We start from the raw sequence: 26,153 nt of genomic DNA on the forward strand, positions 1-26,153 counted from the left end.
TATCTCATTTAAACAGTTATGTCGTTTAAACGACTTAGTTATCTTTTTAAACGAGACATCTACATATATGTCATTTAAACGTGATAATAAGTCGTTTAAACGAGTACATTTTTTTTCGCGTTGGCACCAATACGCTTCCGTAACAATTCAACCTTCTGCTCCAGCGTGTTATTTTGGAGCTCATGTAATGTGCCAAGCATCCCCCTGACTTTGAGCTACATCAAGAGAGACAATGACACCACGTCTTCCAGTTTTATTTAACGGAGGAGGAGGCACTTGTGTATAAAAATGACTTGGACACCGAATAAGTGGGCCGTGCAATGGCTGTGTAGATTCGACCGTCGAGAGCTTCCCATCGGAGCATCGATGCAAGCTCGTCACACTCGAGGGTCTTCATCCACACAAAGGAAATTGGAATAACTTCAGACGATAAAGTTCCCGTTTTTTTTCTTTTTTTTTCATTTGCACCGGTTTATGAGTTTGCTCAGCTTGCCTAGTGGGTCTGTGATTCACTTTTATGTCTGAGTTTGCCGCCACATTTATTATCTTCCAGGGGGACAGCGAACATCAGAGGAGCATATAGCAGCAGATAGTGCCAGACATTTAAATTTTCATTTTACCACAGTCTAGCAATGAGAACTTCTTATCCAAACAAAACAATATTCTTGCCCTAAATTGTTCAAATGATGGATTCATATTTCAACACTTATGAGGACTTTTATCTGAGGAAACTACCGACGAAGCAGCACTTATTTTTTTACTGAAAGGTTGTGGATGTGGGACGTTTTGTCTGTTACATTAACACGCCCTACCTGGAAATTTTGCTGGGTTAGAAGGGCAAAGAATAAAAAAACAGCGAGTAAACCATTAACTTTGACAGTGCTCTCCCAGTGACAGAACTCGATCAGTTCAGTTTTCCCAAACCGATGCCAATTGTGATGAACAAAAAAGTGAGTCACCGTCATTGTATCAGTGGAAGCCAAAACACAATCAACCACCCCAGCCAATAAAACGCCCAGAACTGCCGCCCCCACCCCCAGAGGCCCGGCCTCTGTACCTCACGGACGGGAAGGTCGCGGTCCATGCTCTTCTCTATGTACTTGAACGTTCGCTATCTTGCGCGATAGTCAACAACAACCATCACTACAACAAAGAATCTCCAGTTAGTTTTACCTGTACATGATTACCGCTCTCCATGGGGCGAGTAGGTCTTTCTGATCTTTAAATTAATTTCACCTTTGGAAATTCACCGTGCAAAGCAATCTGAACTGACTTCGAGTCCACTCTGGGTGAGTGATTACTTACATAATTAAGAGATTCTGAGAGTCTCTTAAATTAGTATAACAGAAGCAGCACAGAGTGTGCTCACCCATTATTTTCAGGGGCGGTCTTTTTACGCACACCGCACAGGTGTAGGTATGGATCACCTCTTCGTACGTGAGTGCGCGAGTCTATTAAAAAGTAATCGACCAATGACTGACGAGTGGATCGTGGTTCATCGCTGTTGTGGAAATGATCGTGTGCACATGTACGTTGGTTGGAATGAGGTGTATCGGGCAGAGCGGTGATGTGTGCTGGTGGAATGCAAAGCATACTGCATAAAAGTTTCTTGCACTGTGAGCTGTCTGACATTCAGTACATGTACGTGCACACGTTGATCTGGAGTGAACGGTGTCTGCGTGAAGGATTCACCATCAGTTGCAGCACACAAGAAACTTGTGGTGCGAATACGTCCCGCCTGGAGACAGGCGCTCCGTGATTGTCAACTTTCGGAAAGGGACTTCTCCACAGTGCAAACGACTGCGTCTTGAGCAGCATATCATCGTCTGGTATTCTTTGTCTCTGGACGACAGACAAAGCTTTGGGACCAGTGTTGCCTCGGACTAAGAGAGGGACTTGCACTGCTTTTGCGTGGCAAAACAAAATAAGTACAATCGCTTTGCTTGTTTCAACTTAAAATTTCAACCAATCAAGTGCCTGGTTATTAAAGGTTTGGAGGTCCAGAAAAATAACCGGTCCGACAGAGGAAATCGTCAGCTCATTGACAACATGCAAACTTGACACCGAAATGGATACCGCCGGCCTCAGCTGTAGACACACTTAATTTGGCGCCAACAATCTCGTGTGACAACTCTGCACCTGTTCAAAAAAGGTGAACATTTTGGCGCGGAATCCTATGAAGTCGTCTCTATAATTGCACTTGTCATCCCAGGCGGAAGGGACTACTGAAAAGCCCACCCTATATTTAGGGTTTGATAAGTCAACGAGGCTCCAATGTGGCGAATTGGCGACTTGTGGGGAACGGTTCATTTCCAAAAGCCCAGGCGTGTTTCTGTGTACGGGCGCGAGGCGGAAAACGAAAGTGGAAACTCATTATTTTTCTTCCACCGCCCGTGATATTACAGTTACGTAATAATATTTGTTGGTGCTTTCCACAGCGTAATGATTCATCACCCATTGTCTGGTTGGAAAACCCTGAAAACAACTTTCAGCAGGTGGATATATACAAGTTAAAACCAAACTATTCTTGAAATGTAATGGATTGTTTTGCTTTCCACCAGGCATAACAAAGGCATTATCGCAGGTGAATTAGAAGCCTACCTGCTCAATGAATCGTAAAAGGGAACTGTAGCTTTCGCATTGCTGCCCCAGTCAGGTACAGGTCCGGCCGTGGCTGTGCGATATATGTTTTCCCAAGCGATCATCCGCTTTGTCAACGTCTAAATCTGGATCAGCGGACACCACTCGCACGTGTTCACACACCCAGCAGAAGACGCGCGACAAGGGGAACACACCCTGGCTTAAAGGGACGTGGGAAGTTTACTGATCTCCCTGAATGGACAAAGGTTGCATCGTGGAGACACCAGAGAGGCAGGAAGGTTGTCCCTAACGACGAAGGAGCTCCAGTGAGGCACAGGACAACTCTTCAGTTCAGCAAACAGGTGTACGCTGGCGGTGTACACTTCTACATTCAGGACAACTACTGTAAAGGTTAACGATCAATAACGGAATCACGCCGATTCGGACTTGGACTTCGTGTAACCGTCACACAGATAGGAAGACTAGGAGGTTCTGGAGAAATTATTTTTGGTTCTCTGCACTGTGTCTTTTCAACTTGAGTCGTCCAAATTTTACAAGCAGAGAGGAACCTTCCAATTCTGGAAACTTTAGGAAGAGGCTTTAACATTTTCAAACTTCAATAGAACCATGCACGAATAAATGTAAACCGTCTCTAGTAAGATTGATCCCTCGAACTTATGAGAAAACCCTAGTGATGGAATTACTGGGAAAACAAATCGGCGCTCCTCCTTTGAGACGAGTATGAGTCAGTCGCTAACCGTTTGATATACGCTGAGTGCAACTTTGCCTCACCTTTGAAAAAGAACTTTCAGGGAAGAAAAAACACGAATCATGGGTGTGATAGATGTGGAAATAGTGCTGTTAATTTGCCTCAGCTTACTCCTTGCTGCGGTGGACACGGGTGAGACGTGGCGCGTGAAAACAAAAGGTAAGACGATTACGGATTGTACTTGTTTTAAGTGACAGCCGAGTATTCACTCCAGACAGAACAAAAGAGGGCGTGTTTGTAAATAAAATTGACGGTCTTCAGCGCACTAGTATATGCGCGTTTGACGCGTAGCACGCTGAGTACGCGCAACGAATTTATTCAGGAATGTATCCGGTTCGCAAGTGACTTCGTCACAAAGGCGAACCCACCACGATTTGCAGGCTCCCATCTCTGAAGTTGTGAGTTAACTTCCGGTTTGGAAAGCGTCGACAGATTTCACGCACTGTGATGATCAACACATTGCAAACTGTTGGAGGCACACTATTGTGAATCACCCCTTTTAACGTGACTATTTCCAATCCTTAAATATTTTCAGGCTAGGGTTCACTCTCTCCTCTCTGACCAAAATGATAGCTAAGGTTTCAGACATGTCAGGGATTGATTCCTTCAATGTTACACTGTAATTTGTCAATGTCTTCTAAACTGGTTTATTATCAGTGACTTCAGTAGTGTCATGTGCAAAGTTTAACGAAAACGCTTTCTTTATGGTTCTGTCTTCACCGGGGGGAGGGTGGAGTGGGCGCGGGCTCAGGTAATATAGTTCACCTAGGTTCTGCTTCCATCAAGCAGAAATTCACAGACTAGGTCTTGGATTGCTGAAATTTTCTTTCCTTAACCCAATTCATTATGTACTTTCTGTTGTTACGCTACACTGACAGTAAGCTGCTAGATTTAATTGGAACAACTTTATTGACTCAGGATTAGGCAATGTTGTACTCCAATATTTTCAAATTAAGACATCAATGCCAAATTCAGTCTGTTCGACCTTTAAAACACGATTGAGACTACTGTAGAGCTGGAACATTTGGTATTTCTAATGCACCCAGAGTACCCATTACCATTTGGACTTGTCTGCTCAATACGCTAATTTTTATCCCAGCGGGGACAGTTTATTCTTCTAGCGCAAGCACTCGTTGGGTAAATTTTTCGAAAGAGTGTTTAGTTTTGCGTGGCGGATTTTGATTGCTTCTGCCTGTGACCGTACACCGCGGGGTTAATTGCCTTGTAAATCACCACTTAGTCCACCCAGTGTCTGGCATAATAACATTAGTCGCGCGCCCACAAGTTTGAATGTCACCAAAATGTCAGATCTTCTTGTTGCTGGGTGCCATACTTTAGTTCACAGGCGTTTGGAATTGGAGGAGGGTGCATTAGGCTCCGCCCCTTTCGTCACAAGTCCTCGGTGTCTTTTACGGACAGAGTCATTCATCAGATTACGCTTAATCTTGTTACTTTTTCTTTGCAATCGATTTGCATAAAACTAAAATCACTTCCACCCCCTTTTTTGTAAGGATGGGGTGCCTGAAAACCCAACCCAGATCCATTTTGTTCTCTGTGTCTCTCTTCTAATTTTGTCCTGACTTACTATTCAAATCAGACAAACTAACGCTGAAAATTAAATTAAAAAAATTAAAGGACCTTTCAAAAATCTTGATTTGCCCCCATAGTGGTAGATTTTCCTCTGAAATCGAAACTATTCGACCCCAACTCGCTCAAACTTGAGTGACTGTAGTGCTTGTTACTTAATGTATACACCACACCATCCCTTAGCCATCAGTCATAATTTTTTTCCAGCCCTTGCGGCATGATATTTCTGTTTACTAGCACAAAGCATATGTAAAAATTTGTCTGGACAGGTCTTTTGGGAGTCCCGTAAACATAAGGTCAAATCTGGGTTGTTTCTGAGTAATCATTGGTTTGTGTTAGGCGTAGCACGGACGCCGTTGTTTCAGAAATGACCCAAACCTTTTTCAGAATTCGAGCTCATCTTTTTGCTTGTTCACACTCCAACGGTTCAAGAAGCTTTGACCGACTAAATAGATCATGGACCATAGCTGGGACTCTCCCAGGAAACTGGTTAACCGATTTGTATGGAAACGCAAACCACGCGTGCTGCAGGAACGGCTGCAAACGCGTCCTTAAACCCCTGGAGATGTCATGAGTAATTTGGCTTGTCAGTTAAGTCTGGGGGACAAGAGGACTTAAGGAATATAGGAGCCCTGGGGTCTCCCCCTCTGTATCTGTCGTCACAGGATACGATCAGTCATTCAATGCCTCAGGATCTTTGGCAATGGAGGGGTAAGTTCATGACGTCACCTTTGCTGCTCGCGGTCGGTGTCGTATTGACGCAGGGGCAGCTCATTTGGTGAAGCTCAAACTTAAATGGAAACCATATCGTCCGTGATCAGACGTTTTACGAAGTTTTGCGTCCTGGGAGAAGAGAGTAAAGATTCACACTCCAACAGATTCTTTTGGCATCAGGATTTTAAAATGGAGTGGGTAGGCTATTTTTCCAACGTACCTTTTATGCTACAAGAGTGCCTCCTTTCAATCAAAATGGTTCACCTTCGAGGGGAAGGTTTAGCCTCTTGAAACGGTAAGAAACAGAGGGGTGCATTTTGCACGCACAGACAATACGGAGCCCAAGGTGTGCCACGTAAAATGATTAAATCTACGCTAAGAGACTTGCTGTCAAAATTGTCAACCGGTATTATTATTCCAGACGATAAACTAAACTGCTGGGGGTGCAATTGTGCATCCCAATCAGCTACTGCAGTGGTACTTGAAGCTGTATCACTGTTCCCCAAAGTTCTCAAATTCGGCAAACCTGGCCAAGGCCATTCGCTCGCTTAAGTCCAAGGTCACGCCTGCACTTGAGAATTTAGATATTTCGTGGTGTCATGATGCGATGATGTATATTGCATGTCTGCATGACTTATTGTGGTGGCCCATTCGATACTTTTACAAACCTTTCTCATGACTGGCTTGCCATTTTGCGTCCAGCTGAATATAGGTGTCCCTTTAGCCATAGGTGCAATGCCCCGCTAGAGCCACACATTTTCACTTTTTCTGCAAGCAGTTATTAAAAAATCATGGGATTAATTTCAGACTTGTAGAGCACAGAAATTAGCCAGTTTGGTATTCCAACAACGCATGCCCAAATTCGGTCATTCGGGAAGTGCGCGCAGTGTTCGCACGCATGGTCCTCCCTTTTGTACGCCGACTCCCGTGTGCTATATTCCCGAATGACCTTACCTGTTCAATCTAGCACGGCGGTCATTTGCTCGCTTGTGTTGAGTACAAACAACGTGCGAGCGTATAATAGAAGCCTTGCGATGACGAATCACGCAGTAGCCAAACATCTGCAACCTGTTTCCGACAGTCTGGGGCTGTGTACTTTGTCAGTTATGTTTGAGAGTGCCCACCAACTGCAATGTGTCAATCTTCATATGTCTGGGACTATTTAGCAACATCATTTAATGGTGGCAGCTGCTGGGCTCTGTGTGCGTGAACCCGGGTCTTCTTTCCGACAGTGTTACTCACCACTAGACTTAAACGGCAACTGGATTCAGATACCATGCAGGGTTGGAATCAGCCCAGTGCGACAGGTGTAGGGCTCCGAGCGATGATAACAATCTGAACAGGTATATCGTACCATCAGTACAGATCTGAATTAACCATTAACGATTAAAGCAGAGGGTCAAACATGATTTCTTTTCACAAAGACCCTCAATTTTAAATTACTACAGGCTGCTGCATCCCTTTCTAAACATTAAATGCGATGTGGATAAGCATAGCTTAACATCTCTTTCCCGAATAGTGTTGTTCTTTCTAACGGCAATAGCTAACTGAATTGTTGCAGTGACCTATTTAGCTGACAGAAAAATGAAACCTTCAAGTAATAGCAAACTCGAAATCCGGCAAGCTTCTACCCAAAAAATTAATGGTTACCCCTCTTGTTTCACAGCTTGTCCGCAAGGTTGCAACTCTTGCTCGCTGTTCAACGGCTGCATCACCTGCAAGCCCCGGTACCTTCTCCTCCTTCACCGCAGCGGTATGAAGCAAATGGGATACTGCAGGAGGACTTGCCCTCCTGGCTACTATGCGAGCAGGGGAGGAGACATCCCCAGGTGCTCGAGTAAGTGTTTGAATTTTCGAAAAGCTCCCTAGCTTCTCATCATTATTCCGACGGTCGTGAACACAAAATGGAGCCAGTCTTCTACAAGTCCTCGTAAGCCCTTCGTGAAGAGGTCCTCACATATCCAGCACCTGTACTTCGATTTACATTTTTGACAGAGCAGCCATAAGTAAATCAAGGCTCAATGGCATGCCAAACACAAGTCCTCCCAAGCCCCACAAGTTCTCACATGTACATTACAAGTCCGCGCAAGCCCTATAATTAAAACAAGTCATCAGAAGCCCTAGAGAAGTCCTATAAAGCCCAATACAAGTCCTCCCAAGTCCTCAACAGATCCTTACAAGTCGTCAGCCCCAGTCAATGTTAACATGGCTTTAACGTTTATCTCCTGTCCTTTGAACTATACGGTATATATGGGGGCTATATATCATTGAAACACTTTCAGAAATTAGCAATCGCAAATGTGAAGATTCCCAAATGTAGGCTAAGTGAACTTGAATTAGATGGTCCGCTTAGCTCTCTTATCTTGTAACTGTTGCAGATTATTCTTCCCCAGAACACTAGACTTTCCAAACAACATTTTAATCAGGAATACGTTGCGTAATTCTAGGGGTTATCTCCCTCGGACCAGAGAGACAATTTGCTGCCGTTTGCAGTGGCGACAACTGGGGCAGTGGATAAGTCACTGCCGACAGGCGGCTGCTGACAGAACCAATGAAATGGGGCAGGAAATAACAGGATATAGAGGGCGGTATTTTGTCACCCACAATTACCGTCACAGCTCAAAGGCCGTCTGTGGGTGGGCAGTTGACTCGCATTCATTAAACAGGTTGCGTTGATTGAGGCTGAGGAGGTTTAAAGACAAGTAACTTGGTAGGGGAAAGTTGCCATTCAACATTATAAGGTCTAAAGCGAAAAAGAAAAGCCATGACAATTCGGCTTCCAAATAAAAGAGCATAATTTCGCGCAAACAGGTCTACAAAACTTCACTTATCTTTAAACATATTTTGTCCCATCATCAGGATTTTCTATATAGTGAAAACAGTGCTGATTAATTTTATGATGACATGTAGCTCTGCCAAGTGCTGATGCACATAATCTTGCATTCATTCGGGCAAAACACGCACTCATTGACGCATTGAATATGAACATCATATGGGAATGGATTTTATTCTCCCACCAGAGTGCCAAGTGGATGATTGTGAAGACTGTTTCACGCGGAACTTCTGTGTGAGGTGCCAGCCTTCGTACTACGCCAACGGCGGCAAGTGCTTCGCTACTTGCCCAGCGGGAACATGGCCCGACAGGAAGAGCGGTGATTGCTTGGAATCAGGTTAGGAACTAAAGACTCGAAAATGAGTCGATCCCATCACGTCTTATCAAGAGAGAGAAAAGCCAGGGGGTCAAGCTTGAGTAGAATATTTCAGTGTTCTGAAACGTGGAAGTTGAGATGTGGCACAGGCGTGTTTGGGTCTTGCATGTGTATACAGTCAATCGAGGATGGCGTGTGTAACAGTCTTTCAAAACCAAGGACAGGTATCCAACCGAGGACGTCCTAGGTTGGGAAAAGTGTAAGAACTAATTGGAGCTGTTCCAAAACATTCCATAATTAAAAACAAAGAAACAACAGAGAGTTCTTGATTTGTACAATAACGTTCTTGGACGTGAGTCATCGATTTGAACAATAACATTCGTGGACGTGAGTCCTCGATTTGTGCAATAACATTCGTGGACGTGAGGGCAGAGATAATGGAAGAGGAGTATGACAGTTGCACTGATGTATCAAAGAGAGGTACAGAGACACGGGGGGGGGAGACTTCAATGATGTACAAGAATTTTTTTCTATTAATCATATCAGGAGTATTCTGCAGCATATACTAAGCTATAAGTACAAGGTAGTGGCCCAAAAGTGCCATCTGCTGTCATGGTCGAACCCAGCCTACACCCATAATGTTAAACTGTACCTTCTGTGGTTTGTAATTGACTCTTTAAAGTTGTCTGCTGTCAGCAGTAGAATGTATTCGCTTTGAACAAAGTACTAGAGACAGCTATTGTGGTCACTTTTATTTCAAACCACCGTCTTCAAAACTTACATTTCTACAGTTGACTGTGAGGTCTCACAGTGGGCGAGCTGGGGTCCGTGCCTGAAGAACGGGGCAGACTGTGGCTACAAATGGGGCATGGAGACCCGAATGAGAGGCATCATCACCCAGCCCACGCCCACAGGAAAAGCTTGCCCCGAGCTCGCAGAGACCCGAAGGTGTCGTATTCTGCAGCGGCACTGCCCGGGTAATTAAGGCTGGTGAATGATCCAGTTTGGTCTTTCCAAAAAAGTCAAGGTCACTCGAGAACAATCAGCCTTACGTCGAGCCAGTTCATGTTCGGTGCGCGTCAGTGAGTCGGTGTAGGGACTTCGTACGCGCGTATTGATGTTCTCGAACGACCTACGACACACTCGAATAAGAGTACGCATATCAAACTAGCTCAGTCGGAAGGACACAAGCCCACAAGAGACAGAATTTGGCCATCGAAACATCTTTAAACCATTCAATTGGAAAAGCGGCATGAGTCAGACGAGATGAGTTGCTCGACCCTGAAAAAGTTTGACCTATAAAGTTCACTTGTCAATGAATAGTTGTTTCAGCGTGGAAATTTTAGAGGTGGGGCGCATATTGGCATGTGACTGGAGTTTTGTCCATAATGTCCATTGTTATCAGGGGTTCAGACTGAGTGTTACATCATCAGTCATTTCTAATGCAAACTAAAAAGTATGGCAACAAATTGCCTTAATAAGACTTATTTTGTGGGATCCAGTCGCAAATCCAGTAACTACTGTCAAGAAACTGTTTGTAGAAATTAAACACAATCTTGCTATCAATTTGTAAACGCGTTCAGATGCTGAATAATTAGATGTTTAATTCCTAAACGTTAGTTTTCAATGATTAGACACTATCCATCAAGACATTGCAGATAGCAAGATATTGTGTAGAAAAATAGCTAAACACAGTTTACCAGTGTGGACACATAAGGACCTTATCACTCTTTAAACCCAATACGGCCGTTTCACAATAGTGCACCACCAAGAGTTTGCAACGCGTTGGCCAATCACAATGAGCGAAATTTGTCAACCCAATGCGTGTTTGGAAAGGGTCGACAAATTTCGCGCGTTATGATTGGCCAACGTGTTGCAAACTCTTGGTGGCGCACTATTGTGAATCGCCCGTATTAATGGATTTATGCAACTTCCGTAAAAATCTTCCGGACCTATAGGTTATACTATCTTTGACAATTAAACGTAACTTCAAGATGAAGAAATACTATTCAAGCAGTCGCGTGTGACGCCATTTTAAACGGCATCATACGACTGGTGAATTTACATGCCTATAAAAAGGCTCTTTAATGCTAACCATATGGTTTTAAATCCTTCAGTTGATTGTGAAGTATCCGAATGGAGTAGTTGGTCCCCTTGTCTTAAGAATGGCGCAGACTGTGGTTACAAATGGGGCCTGGAGACTCGCTCCCGGAGCATAACTACCCAGCCCTCAACGGACGGACAGACGTGCCCGGAACTCCATGAGTCAAGAGACTGTCGCATGCCGCAGAGATATTGCCCAGGTAGGCTGTTTAACCTGAGCTAGACATTTTAATTTTCGTCACAGTATGACTATTTTTTTCAACAGGAGACAACGCAAATTATTTTGGTGATTGTATCTGGCTACGTGCGTGAAGCTTTTGTGAAATACATGAACCAGAAGTCACAATACAGGAACAGATGAATGGATACTTGTCTGTTATTTTTGTCTCCTAGGTGACGAAGTCAATCCACAGTCGACCAAAAAGAACGGGAAGAACAGAAGAAAGAACAGACGAAGAAAAACTCGGCGGAGGGACCGCACCCGCAAAACGCGCACGCGCACCCGTGCTCTATCGACATCCGAAGGGGGCGACTCTACGACTGAAAGAACTATGGTCTCGCGGCCCATCACCGACAAGGGGAGCTCTAGAAAGATTTCACAAGATTTACCGACAGACTTGCTGTCGATATGATGCGGTGCGAATCCAATTCGTCAGTGTGTAATGGATAGAAGGAACCCAAGAGGGCGCTATTGTTGAAAACCTGCGCCACAGCTGTGAGACAGACAACGCACGATTTTGGCCATGTTTGACAGGCCATATCGTGTTGACAACTGCTTTCACGTTCCAGTTTTCAAGTACGATCGATCTATCAAGTCGGAGGGCTGGTAGGATATTCCTTCCAATGTGACAGTTATCATGAATACATAAACGAAACGTGCGTTATTCGCCTATCATATGCTCGTATGCTTGTGTCAGTCGACCCGTCACCAGGCTAGTCTAGTCACCCAGTCTAGGGAACTGGTTGTGTACTTGTCCATATCTTTAATATTTTGAGAAGCATACAACATGAAATTTAACAGTCATTGCATCACTGTTCTCTCTAAACGTAGATGAAATTTGTCTAAAAAGCATGCTTTTCTATCGCCATGCGAATTCATAATAAAAGCTTTCATTCTAATATCTGTTAAAATAATGCTTTAGCGAATCTAACGAATGACTACTGAACTGCTGATGAAGGTACATCCTTCGATTGTTTTCCTTTTGAGACTACTGAAACCAAAACTGCAAGATTTGTTACCAAGGTATATGACATTCTCTTGGAAAACCAACATGAATAGCTTGGATCAATATTAAGATTTAGTGAAAACAATGAGCATTTCTTTTAGTTTTATTTCGAAAGTTGATATTACGTGTGTTGTATATTATAATGACTGACATTGCACTTATCCAAAAATTTGCAGGATTTGTTGCGTAATTTGATAACTATCACGTTGTGCATCATAGGGCATATTGAATTGTTCAGTAATGCTAGATTTGAAACTTAATTTATAACTTTTACGAGACCTATTAATTTGTGGCTTTTCAACATTCGCTTAAATATCTGGATGGTCATGGTCTTTATTTCAATCGATTAAATACAAACTGCCGTCTCTAGTGATTATTCGCCTTGTTTTCAAACCTCTATTTTTGAATAAGTCTACAGACGGCTTACTTACTCAAATGAAGCTGATTTTCTTTTTTCCTTAGTGACGCTTCGTGTACCGGTACCCTACCAATAAAAAAGCCATGCGTAAAGAGGAGAACGCACCTAAATTCGGTGTATATTTGAAAATGGCAAAATGCATGTATTATTGACTAATAATGCATGTCCATATAAAGCAGAAAAAAGCAGAAAGCGCGTTCAAACAACTACAGCTATCTTATGAAGAAAGATACATCAAAGCAGAGTCATATTGAGTATTGACATAGGCCCACTTTCAGATTTGAACTTTGTCCTTGTAGCGCCTGTACCTTAATGGGTTATTACACTGCAACAGAAACGAGTCGTTAAGAATTTTGTCACTTCCGCTGTGACAATCATACATCCAGAACATTGTGCTGCAGAAATAATGCATTAGACAAATTGGTTGCCAACTTGGCGACACAGGAAAATGCGTAAGTGCATGCGCCACTGAAAATGACTCACGGCGACTGTTTGTTAACAGTGTTTCCTGTCACATTGCGTTTTATTAGACAAACAGAGTAAAGAAAACGCAGCATGTCACAATCTTCCGCAACATTTCTAGCTTCTACAGTACGTAAGTGCGATCAGAGGCGTCCGTAATTTGGCAACGGCAACAACTAACACAATTAGTACTTTTACATTCATGTAACAGCCGTATAAATTTACGCCACAATAGGTTGGTATACAGCTCTTCCTTAACTAAAGACGTAGGAAGCAATGGAAAATTGTCCTAATTCAATTGCGGATCCATCAATGTGGATCCGTCCTTCCTCTGCGGCACCCGTGTTTTTATCTGTTCGCTCCTACCGACGCCAAGGCGTTTCGCTCGGCACACCCACTACCTTGCTCCATCCAAATACCACGGCATCGATCGCACGAGACGCTCCATCAAACGATATTTGTCTCCCTGGGTTTTACACGTATCCCTTTTCTCCTTCGGCAAACGGAAATATTACATGAATCTGGTTGTGTGTAAATGGAATCGGAGGATGGTTTAGGAAGATGCCAGTGCATCCTTAGCTTGAAAAGAACTGTTTATGCTTGTAAAGAGAATGCTTTTTCCCATGAACAGAGCACTGATCACTGTCCACCAAAACCGTTAACGCAACAGAAATTTATTTGGTCAAAGTGGAGTGGACCAACATAAGAGGATATTTTCCGTAGGACGTGCGTTGTTGTCTGTTAATAAAAACAGGCAAGACATATTTTGTGTTTTATCACTTCATAAAACATACAACCAACCACATTCGTATCGCATTTGTATAACATACAGCAGGGCGACAATATGAAATTTCATAAGTGGGAGGTTTATTAGATAACTCTGTTTGCATCGACGACATCTTAGGGCTAGATCATAATCATGCATCACTATAGTCAGTATTCTATTATGATAAATTATGATATTGATTGATTATGATATGCTTACGTACCCGTGGTGTGCATCTATCTGTGACGTACATGTGCACCAAAGATATTTGGCCTATACAGTTGACCCATTCTTTCCCCCAAGGTTGCTCCACGAATGAAAATCATCGCTGTTCACCAAAAGTTAAGGAGCGTGATGTGATAAAAGTTCGCCGTGACGTCACGCGCGCGCAGGGAAAAACCCTCACACGGAAACCCGTTCTGCACTGATTGCGCGCGTAGCACGCAGCTCATCCACTGCATGTTCTCTTTCGACACGGCTGATGCACGGATGAGTTGTCATGGTGAGAGACTATCGCACCTGCCTCTCCTCAGTGCAATCTCAAGAACCCGTGCTTCCCTCTTTGACAAAGCAAGCATTCAGTTTTTTGTGAGGTTATTCGGCGTCTGCGAAATCATGAGTTACGCTCCAATACCAGGTCTGGGCGCCCCAGTAGCGCGAATTCGACACTTCGTTGGAAACCTCCTGCCGCGCGGTAAACCAGATGAGGAGCACCTCCACTTTGCGAAATGCGACTCAACCGAGCTGTCCGTGCTAGGTTCTGGGGAAGAGGGTCGGACACCGGAAACTGGTGTGGACGGAGGGGCCGAGAACGGCAAGGCCCCAGCAGTGAACGGAGCAGTTTCAGCAGTTGGTAACCCGGTGGCCTCGGCCGGACAGGCTGCGAGAAGTTACGGCGAAGCTAGCAATGTAAATATCGCCAAGAAGCAGATATCGACTTGGGATGCCGGCTGGAATGTTACAAATGCAATACAGGCAAGTAGCACTTTCTAATGCTTATAACTTCCGTTTTTGTCTATAATAAATAAACAAAGATTTTTTTTCACAAGACGATTTTTTACAATATCATTGAAAGTAAAATGACAGGTATGTGTGGTGATTTCAAGTGCCTTTGATACACACCGAGAGTTTTATGATTAACAGTGTAAGTATCCGTCCTTATCTGTAGCAATAGCAAGTTTTGATGGATTTGAAGCGATTGGTTGCGAATGGGACACTTTTCCCTGTAAAATTAAGTAAGTTTATAATGACAGCGATTATACTCGCCACGACCAATCGACCAGCGTACAGTGCAGTTGTAAAAATATGCATCATGACGGATAAAATGAATAAGAGCATGGCCTAATACCTAACAAATACGTGTACCTTTTAAGGTTTAACCGGAAAGACCTCCTCAGGAAAGAACATCGAACGCGCCGTTCTCAAGACATTTTTACAGCAGGCGTGCTGTGACAAACAGCGAGCAAATCACAGTACTGCTGTCACAGCAGATTTACAGGAGGAGACATCGACCAGTCACGAAATTCTATCCAATTTTGAAAATAGCTCACGAGGCGAACTGGTGGCTTCTGAGACAAACCAAAACACTGGAGTGTTCAACATGATCTTTTCCTATTAAAATGAGTTACCATTTTATGCATGAAGCGACTACCGCTGCGGAAGTCGTGATAAAAAACTGGTCTAGCAGCAGCACAACTATAACCACGACCTCAATCACAGATTTGTTCGGATGTTTATTACAAATTTAAATGTAGAGCAGAACGGACCGCCATTTCATCCGTCCGTGTTCTCTAAAGTGAGAAACGATCAGTTTCAACTACGAGGAGAAAATGCGTTGTCCATCTGACACCGTATGTTTTATAAGTTATTGAATTGGTTCCTCAGGTACAGCGTAGGTAAGAACGAGCCGCTGAAATAAGCACTGTTGTTAATCTCTCGCCCCCTTTGGGAGCGATAAAGCGTTTATCTGAATGTGCCAGCTAAATGACATTTTCTGTTTGTCCTCGAGAGTCATTGCAGGTCCTGTTTTGCCCAAAATGAGAGGCAGCTCACCAGAAGATTCAATTAGAAAAGAAAAAAATCTCGTCGCCTGGCTGATTTACTTTCCTTCACACAGAATGGCTACCCTACCATAAAATTGGCAGGAAAACACGGTCGCCTCTTAGTTCGTCTCTTTCGCATTCAATTCTGCTGACAATTTCCAGACCAATTTGGCGCGCAGATTTGCCACCTGAGCCTGTTCGTCGGAATTACTCCCTCTCGAATCCGCGAGCCGTGTAAATTACAAATGCCCGTTTCTGCGGACATAATGACCTCTCGTGAACACTGTATCCAGGGGGCGTGTCCACACAAATAGAGGGAAAAGTAATAGCAGGAGTAAACTTTGAACAGGGAGGATTGCACGCTGTTGCATGAGCGTATGCAACATCAAACTATTTCCCATGCGAATATTTTGTTTACGCGCTGTTCAATACGAAATGCCTGAGCATTGATTTTTGAAAGAACAGAGCCTTCCTCGTGTACCCATGAAGGACACCTTCGTACCGATTTAGTATTTTATTGCAATCCTTATGTTGGCCTACTTCCTTTTGCATGCGTCCTTTTGAATTCTGTTCTCATTTCTCCTCCATTTCAAAATCGGGAACCACCTATAACACACAGGTGCATTTATCTAATCTAACCCTCGAGTACGCCTCGTGTTCTAGTTTTGCCGCTTAAGGAGAGAAATCAATCTTTAATTTATGAAATATGGAGCCTGGGATTGCTGTAGTGCCGTGCTGGTTAGAAACAGACAGGGGGAAATCGTCTCCATAAAGAGCGCGACGAGACTTATATTGACAGAACCTGTATTTGAAGATCAAACTGAAGGAAGAATTTTCGAAATCTTTGTCCTCAAAATGGTCTGCACAGGAAGAACAGTGGGGACAAAGGAGATGCTCAAAAGTATGGAATTATTGGATCCGTTAAATTTGTCATTGCCTGCGTCTCAGTCAGTATGTATTCTTGTGACGGCTCTGGGCTATTTGGGGTAAGGTTACACAGGAGATGAGACATACATACTGTTAACGGGGAACGGAACTGTTGTTAAAAAAACCCAGAAACAAACAAGCACAAAATAAATAAATAAATAAATAAATTAACCCCCCAACAAAACAAAACAAACAAAAAACAAAGGAAAGCAAACAAAAAACAACAAAACAAAATCTCCTCAACGAAGCTGCTCCTTATCCCTCCCATTACATCTGGAGGCGCCATCACAAAGGCCACCTTCATCTTTGATGACGTCAGTACAAATCAAATCATCATTGACTTAATTGCATTAATCGCCGGAGAATGCTACATCGACATGCATCATTTTGATGGAGAGATTCATTTGTTTACTTGGCCCTGTGGGAAATATTCAACAGAAAATTCAGTTCTTCCGCCTCTAATCTTTGTGAAATCACTCCCTAGAAAACTAACCAAGAAAGAAGATTTTAATCTGGAAGTTTTAAGGTTTCTCAATAGATGGCATTCCAAGAAGCAAAACGAATTCAGCTTACGGTACCATTTTTGCTTTATGATCGTAAAGCTAATTATAATAAAAAAATAAATTATAAATATCAGACATTTAATTTGGCTACTGTGTGGAGTGTAGTACATTTTTGTGTAGCAAAGTGATAATGAGGAAACTATAGTGCAGTCTTGTCCCCAATAAAACAGAAGTTGATAGAGGTGTTTTTAGTCTGGTTTACGATACATAAAATAGTGAAATCATTTTTATCAGTTAACTTTCGTTATAGCCTTTTTCAGCATCGTTTTTATTTTCAGAAGCTATTTGCAAATTGCAGTGATAAAATTTCATGGAAATGTAAAAGAACATTTCTTAGCAATTGAGGAATAAGACAAGTCAATTCAATCTCCTGTCCGCTTGCTGGCCACATTTTAGACAGAGAGGCGATCAATTCTTCAATGTAAGACGGAAAAAATCGAGAGTCTCTGAACGGACTCGATAGGAAAACAACCAATCACCACGGCGCTGTGTTGACTCAGGTGTCTGGCGTGTAGACACAATCACGATTTAGAAAACTTGCAATCTCCATATTCGGGGAGAGCGGAGGCCGTTGCTTCTCCACGCTGCTGCTAATTGACCTTCTCTACCTCAAGATAAAACTAACGGCTGCAGAATTACTCGAAAAGCAGGCGAAAGACGATTATGGAGCACGGTACAAGAAACAAGAGTTGGACACGGGAATGGATGGGAAAGAAATCGACAGATATCAGGGCGAGCGAGCGCCAACTTCCGTCCATTAATAAAAGACGATCTAGGATTCCATGGCGGGTAAATCTATAAAGTGCCGGCTTAACTGCGCGATTTATCTCCATAATTCCAAGGCACTTATCGGAATCCAGACCATATAAAGCAGTGAAGTCGAGAGATGTTTTCGGCAGTCTGATGGTACCCAGCACTGCGTCCTATGTCGGATCGGAGAATGTAGGAGAATTAATAAAAAAATTGAAGAGAAGCCATTTTACTCTTTGCTTCAATCATGCTTATGCGTTCACAATGAAATGAACTTCTCCGTCATATATTCTGCATGAAAATCCTTCTGGACTTAAGTGCTCACCTTCATCTTCACATCCTAATACCCAAAGAAACCTGCTTTGCGATCTTAAAATATTCTGAGATTTACTATAGCTGAAGACACAGCGACTAAAAACATGTTCTGAAATGCCGTATTCTTTTGTGCATGCACAGCATTATACGAAATTCCTAATTATCTTATTGTTTGACGGGGAAAATGGACAGAAGTTTGGAATAAAGAAACGAAATTGATAGTTTCATGCAGATCGTGGGATATTTTCATGCAGAAGTACAGTACCTCAGTTATAACATGTCTTCGAAAGAATATCTTCGAATATCTCCACTTAGAAAAACCAGTCTATTCTTATTTTCAGCCTTGTATCTGACAATTAAACCCATCTTTACAGCTTCGAATTTGCTGCAAAATTATTTACATTTTTAATAACTCAAGGAAAGACCACCAAAAACGGTAGTTTCTATCCACATTCAAATTATTTCCACTAATCGGGAAATGGAAACAAGTTATTTCTCTCCAATTTAGTAGAAAACAGGGTATTTCTGTCTGGTCAGTTGAGCACCTTTTTTTACGTGTTTCTTGTTACGGAGATCCTTAACTCTTTACAAGCTTCAATAAACGATCATGACTCAAGTTTCTACAGTCCTGTGCTCACATCAGTAACGACAAACCTAAATATTTGTATGTACTATATACATGTCGGCTGGATAAATAGGCCAAATCGCTCGTGGCGGCGTAGTGTAGGTCTATATCCTGAAATTAAAATACTGGACGAAATATCACACGTGTCATTGGACTTTCGTACGTCTCGAACATTTGATTGCCGAGGAGCACAATATACACGTCTTAAGATATCTCATTTGTTTTTTCACCTTCCCTGAAATTAGCTCCCAGCGTGAGTGAAAATATTCTAATACTACCTCAGCAGACATGACTACACAAAAACGATAATACTTTGTTTACTCAGTGTTGTTACTTGTCATTCTTTCCTTTGATTCCCTCTTTTGAAATCCCGGCAGGTGAAATTTTATTATCGGCTGTTTTTAAGTGATCGGTAGTCGTGCAGGAGTTTTCTGTTGCGACAAGGTCCAAGTGAAGCGGGCAAGTGGTTAATTAGTTTGATTTCTCGCTTTCGCCTGAGTGGCTGAAGATGTTGTCCTTGACTGATTATGCCAGGCACCTTTCATCTGATTATCCTTTTTGGCTCCTAATGGACATGGTTCTTAAAAGCACATTTTGATGTTTCGTGAAGCGGGGTGTGTGTGTACAGAAGAAAAACTGAGGCATTTCTAATTTCATCCCTGAACACTCTGTCTGATCTTTACAGTAAAAGCTAGGAATCTTAACATCAGATTGGCGTACATGCAAAACTTTATAGCCAGACACTGGTATGGTAAGAGTTGACCTAGCCCGTAAATTGAATTGCATTTAGTTAGGTCTTGGTTGGTCACTTGGCAGGTGGATTCTGCGGACTCCCTCTAATCACTGAATTAATGCATCCATAAGTGACCCAGCCCTGGGCACAATGTTGCTGGATCTTCGATGGGATGAGTGCGAATATCGATCGAATGCGAATAATCGATTGATTGCGGTTCTGCAATACAGGGTTGGAAAGAAAATTCAGTCTGACTAATACAGTTTAAAATCAACTATTTAGTTTGGGAGAATCTTTGATATCTTGTATTTTACTTTTGTTAAAACTTCTGCCTTAGAGGTTACATTAAAACAAGCAATTTTACTCTGGTTAGGGTGTTTCATTACAGGACACAATCATAAATATTTACATTAAAAAGACGCAAAAATTCACTCCGACGTTTCACATCCAAATAGCTAAATTTCAGCACCCTCTCCTGAGAAACTTCACTCATTTGCGCCCAAAATCGTCGTTTTTTCCCTCCCGCATAACACCCAAGCTTACATCAAGGAGCAAAGGGGGCGATCACGTGGACCGGCATAACCAAATAAGACAGATGCGTAAGGACCCAGGATGGATCAATAGTCGGGACAGGTGGCTGGCGTGGGCCTAATCAGCCGGATAAAACAGAAACATTCCTCCTTCCTCCGGCCCGACGCGTAGAGAGAATTTACAAAAATCTCTCAGAAGGTGAGGGACGCCCAACAACATTAGACTCGCCTCATCCATAAGCAAGTTGAAGACGGCAGAATAGCTGGAATATTTCACTTTTTAGACTGGTTTGATGTCGCTTTGGTCGTTATAAAACGCATCACCAGGTGACGCTTTTGGGAATAATCATAACATATTTTGCTGGAAATCAATGCAATGGTCCAAGGTTTGGACCTGTGGGATGTTGGTCGTTTAAAGTGTGATTTTAGCGCCTTGGAATAAAATGATGTAATGGAAATCGATGTACTCTTTAGAAAAAAAAAGGATTGGGCACATGTAGTGCAAAATGTAATGTAAGCAATAGTAGACGTATTTCTCAAAAATATGGAAGTTTCATGGCAAACTGAACATAGCTGCAAGCTGCAAGACGATTTGCTCGTCTAGCACTTGAATCGGGGTCAGTTGTCACCATATAGGGAAATTATTGTTTACCCCGAGGGGTACATCGGTAGTTTTGTTATTTACGCTGCCGCCTTACCATTTGAATGATGCATTTCTCCCACAGCAAAACCGCTTAAGTACTTCTTCGTTGGCGCTGCAATGACCTTATAAAAAGCCTTTCCAGATTTCAGGCATTTAAAATGAATAGCAATATAGTAGCACAGTATTGTACGTACAAACACCCCAACCGCCCGCATAAATTCCTTTTCTGGAGATGCTGATTTCTTCTTTGTTTGTTTTTCAAGAAAATAAAGAATAAAAACAACACACTTAAGGCGCAGACATACCACGTTTCTAACTCAATTTTGCAACTACTTTGACTGAACACACAATGACTGTACAATTCAGAATCGATTTTCTTTGCCAGTGTTTGAGCAAAGTATTCCACACAATAGCAGGAAAAAAACCCACAGTAGATAATAATTTAATCACCCCTGCCTTCTATTTGCCATACATATTTCCATCTCCAAGAGACTGAATGAATCATGATGCATCTTGATGCCTGATGTATGTAAGGACCGCCCCTCGAGCGATCAAGCCGGTCCTGACATCCGCCAAACCAGCTACTCCATTCCCACTCCAACACCATAAGTGCCGACGATCAAGTGCTCCCCCTGCAATTCCAAATGTTTTCTCAGACTTGACCTGAAACGGTTCGAGTACTTTTTTGTTTTCTTGTCAGGCCTTCTTTCTTCCCCTGAAGGCAGCTCAGAGATCTCCGACGTGCTGATGCGTGAGGGAAAATCCAGGCATGCAGAGTTACCGAAAACACATTGATTGATTGATCAAAATGGTCGATTACGTGACCAACGACTCACTACACGCACATACGTTCTGATTGGGAAAGTGATAGCGTTAAAAACAGAATTACCGATAACATCTTCCAAATAGAAAAAACGGAAAATGATGTGGATGGATTCAATTTGCTAATCTTTGGGCTAATAATGTTCATTCCATAATGAAATAATATGCTTAACAATTTTAGAATGGTATTTAGTTTTTAAATACACTTTTTATCTTACGTTGCACCGACCTGATCTCAAGAGATTCTTTCAACTCAGTTCATTAATGGACCTGGCCTCATCTCAATTTTGTTGCCTCAGCAATGTATCTTAAAATACAAGATCTTTTAAAAATATACAAAGGGTGGACTGGACCATCCTTTGGTCGGCCTGAGCAATAGTACATCTTGGCAAACAAATAGACAATCCCTAGAAAACATGACACTACTTTTGGCAGTCAGGAAAAGAGGAATTGTCCCATTGCTAAGAAAATTCGCTTCCTTAATTGTTTCATGAAAGTAGTGCCGGTGTAATTTTGAAGGGTTAACTTCAATGAGGCATCATTGTGACTGTTCTTTTCATTTTGTCTTTGTGCATGCAGGGAATGTTCCTAGTGGCTTTACCCTACGCAGTTCTACACGGTGGCTACTGGGGACTTCTTGCTCTGCTACTTGCAGCAGCTGTCACGTGCTATACTGGCAAAATCCTGGTCGAGTGCCTCTACGTCACTGATGACGTCACAGGTCTGCGCATACGCGTTCGTGAATCCTACGTCGACATCGCTAAGGAGGTGTGGGGAGATCGCTTCGCAGCCCAGATCGTGCACACGGCGCAGTTCATCGAGTTGATCATGACTTGTATACTGTACCTCGTGCTGTGCGGCGACCTCCTCAGCAATAGTTTCCCTACCAACAAGCTGGACGAGACGACCTGGACGATGCTGGCTACTTTCTTAGTCGTCCCCTGCGCCTTCCTGCGAGACCTCAAGGCCGTGTCGCGCCTCAGCTTCGGCAACGCGGTGGTCCATGTGATTATCAACCTCACCCTGATTGGCTTCTGTCTGAGCTACGCTGCCCTTTGGCACTGGGGCGACGTGGCTGTGCAGGTGGACATCCACTATTTCCCTGTCTCCATGGGGATCGTCATCTTCAGTTACACATCGCACATCTTCTTGCCTAGCCTTGAAGGCAGCATGGTGGAGCGTCCAAAGTTCAACAAGATGCTCTACTGGACTCACGCCTTGGCAGGTCTCTTCAAGGCGCTGTTCGCCTATCTCTGCTTTCTGACCTTTGGCCTCGGCACGCGCGACATCATCACCGATAACCTCCCCACGCAAGGCTTCCGTGCAACCGTCAACGTCGTCTTGGTCATCAAAGCTCTCCTGTCCTATCCTCTCCCCTTTTACGCCGCCGTCGAGCTCTTGGAGAGAGCCTTCTTCAGTGGCCGGCCTAGGACCCTCTTCCCCTCCTGTTACGCCCTGGACGGTTACCTCCACCCGTGGTCAGTCGCCCTCCGCACCCTCGTAGTCATCTTCACCATGCTGTTGGCCATCTTTATACCCCACTTCAACCAACTCATGGGGCTGATAGGTAGTTTCACGGGCACCATGTTGTCCTTCGTCTGGCCCTGTTTGTTCCATCTGAAAATCAAATGGCCTGAGATTCCTTGGTACCAGAAGCTGTTCAACATACTTGTAATTCTAAGCGGCTGTGTTGTAGGTTTAATCGGAATCATTTACTCACTGGAGGCGCTTATCAAAATATCCAAAGAAGAGCAATAATATCATCGTCGAACTCTATAAATATAATAAGTCTCTCATTAAAGACTATCATTTCAATTAATATAGACATCTTTTCATTAGCTTAAACTCACTTGGTTCCTCGACGACTTACTTCTGGACAGGCAATTTTATTTCGGAGGAAAGGAGAAACAGGATAATGACAAAAGGAATTTAACTTTTTCAAAGTTCTGGACAGCAGCTTTGAATGACCCTCTTTTGTGTTAGTGGTTGCCACTGTTAAGTCAGTATTGTCGATTTAGGGAAATTAAACAGTATAACAAATTTGAATTAACCATATTAAGGGCTTTCGTTCTTTGCCATATTAGACGGGTGGGAGTAGTTCGGGAAACCTTGGTATTGTTTTCTTCGTAATACCCGTTCCACAATTTAAAAAGGTTAATCATGACAAGATGCAGAGTATCCTGAGAGAAGAAAAGAACTTCCATACGTTCGCGTAAAACAAGACTTAACACTGCATTTTTAGTGATCAGGTTAAGTAAGTAAGTATGTAGTCGCCAGAAGGCACTACACTTTCTTGTTTAATGTCTAGAGGTTTGCAAAGGGAAATCATGGGGATATCGTAATCCGTATCTGTTAAATCTCACTGTAGATACATCACAACTAGGCAGTTGATAGTCAATCGAGGTACAGCATCATCTAGAAGTTATCACAGCTTATATACCAAAGATGCTATTTGTAAGTAGAAAATCGTACGGTAGACCAAATTATAGTTTTTGTTTGTGGAAACTCTCCCAGGAGCTTTGACGCAAAGTAAAAAGTGGTGCTAAGAGGAATTAAAGACTGCATGGGAACTTGTGATAGGTAGAAGTTGGGAAACAAACTTTCCCGCGTATTTGTAAGTTAAACACATTTTATAGTAAAGATCGTGTTAATATTGTAGCAGCATCTGTCCCCACCCCAAGGTTGGCACACGAACACAGAGCCTATTAAACATTCCTCTTCCACATTCGATGGGTCGTTCTTTTTCTATACGTTCTTAGCATTATAGAGAACCAGGAAGGAAATTATACCCTTTCTAAGTGCAGGAACCGTAATATGTTAAGTAGTATTATTTCCTGTGTGTGTTTGTTTTAATTTCGTTTTTGCTCTGTGGTATAACCATCAATAGATTCATCAGTCAGCTGTATTTCAGAAGATTCAACTGTAAGTTTTAATTTCCATCTGTAATACATGTACTATATTCTACACTCGTCAAAATAAACTTGGAAATTAGACTGCATTAAAAAAAGTTGACAAACGAATCTTAGTCGAATTTTAAACCGTATGTCAACTTGTTTGAAGTATCGTCTCTTTTGTGCAACTTTTATGCATATATTTCTTGATAATCATTGTTAGATTTAACCTGGGCCCCTATTGTAAATCAAAATGCATCTTTTTCGGTCCTTTTAACAATAAATCAAACCTACCTATATAATACACACAAATATGCCACAACGATTACGACAACCATATAATATGTAAGCATGTTTGTGCAAATGGTTACATGAAACTGGCTAAATACTGATTAACCTGTTCCACATTTAATATATCGATTAGATGAAACAGGGATTGTTTGCTCTCGTCAGCATCATCAGTCTGATCTTAGTAACACACTCTTTCTTCAGCATTACATATTACATTACATATTTCCCCAACAGCTGTTGTACCCCTACTGTTTCTGGGACCATCTCACAACTGGATTTTGCTCCCCCTAAGATTGGGGGCGGAGCCAGGAATTGTTATTTCATTTTGGTGTCAGAGCGAGGGGGCCTAACCCCCCTGGCCCCCCAGATCTGCGTCCGAGGACATCGCCTGTCCCCTTTATATCGGGTGTACAGACACCCATAATTAGCAGTGAAGTTCCCATTTTAATCTGACCTAGAATTTTGTTGTTAAGGTCATCTCAAGTTCCTGGTCTCATACGAGTCGGCTCGCGTGCATCGAGCACGTCAATGGTAACTGAGTTGCTATTTTGACTGACCTGTCTCGGAAAAATAATGACCGATTAGCAAGACGTGTGACGGTGTATCCGATTTTATAAAGTTATTGCAAGATATTACATGAAATAATTCCTAAAAACTCGGCGCTTGAAAACATGTGCTGCGAGGAAATCTTTGGAGAAAAGAATTGGAGAAAATGCCGGGGACGGATTCTGCCTCCGGCTGTTCCAGGGTTTACATTATATATAGGGTGATGTACAACTGTTGATGCTATAGACACAGATGATTGAAATAGACCGATGTTAAGGGTACTGAAATCGGCACTCTGACAAGTTTGGATATTTGATTAACAAGGCTCAATTAACCATGCAAGTGTGCAGAATACCGAATGCCTTTGCTTTAAGAACACATTATTGAAAGCAAGTGGTGTACCTAAATCGATCTGATCTGCTTTGTTTTCGCTGACTTACCGCATAAGTTTAATGTGCTGTGCCCCTCCACATGGCTACCATTCCTATCAATGCACATCTGACATTGTTATGTAATTCAGTTTTTGATGTCGGAACACATTTTTTAATGGACACCCTCTATAATACATGCAAGTCGTGACGCATCAATAGTCCGTTAATGGAAACATTTACATGCTAATATGTCACTGTTAAATGATCTTTAAAGCTTTTCATGGTGAAGGTGGCATTTAAAGTAAAGGTTTGCGGTTGCACCATGCAAGG

The 26,153-nt window shown here is 42.7% G+C and overlaps 2 protein-coding genes across 2 annotated transcripts; both read left to right on the forward strand.

Annotated features, from left to right (window-relative positions):
* Window positions 1-1,147: 1,147 nt before the first annotated feature.
* On the forward strand, window positions 1,148-12,502 carry LOC110978811 (R-spondin-2-like). Its single transcript, XM_022234095.2, has 6 exons — window positions 1,148-3,508; window positions 7,317-7,487; window positions 8,671-8,820; window positions 9,591-9,776; window positions 10,917-11,102; window positions 11,296-12,502. The coding sequence occupies exons 1-6, from the start codon at window positions 3,412-3,414 to the stop codon at window positions 11,532-11,534; spliced, it is 1,029 nt and encodes a 342-aa protein (XP_022089787.1). The 5' UTR covers window positions 1,148-3,411; the 3' UTR covers window positions 11,535-12,502.
* Window positions 12,503-14,156: 1,654 nt separating this feature from the next.
* Window positions 14,157-24,744, forward strand: LOC110978777 (vesicular inhibitory amino acid transporter-like). The gene is made up of 2 exons (XM_022234051.2): window positions 14,157-14,749; window positions 22,304-24,744. Exons 1-2 carry the CDS (start codon window positions 14,234-14,236, stop codon window positions 23,480-23,482), a joined length of 1,695 nt encoding a protein of 564 aa, XP_022089743.2. The 5' UTR covers window positions 14,157-14,233; the 3' UTR covers window positions 23,483-24,744.
* Window positions 24,745-26,153: the final 1,409 nt, after the last annotated feature.

This window comes from Acanthaster planci, linkage group LG18 (genome assembly GCF_054643075.1).
Source record: "Acanthaster planci isolate LZ-2023a linkage group LG18, COTS_SCS, whole genome shotgun sequence".
In the NCBI taxonomy this organism is placed as follows: Eukaryota; Metazoa; Echinodermata; class Asteroidea; order Valvatida; family Acanthasteridae; genus Acanthaster; species Acanthaster planci.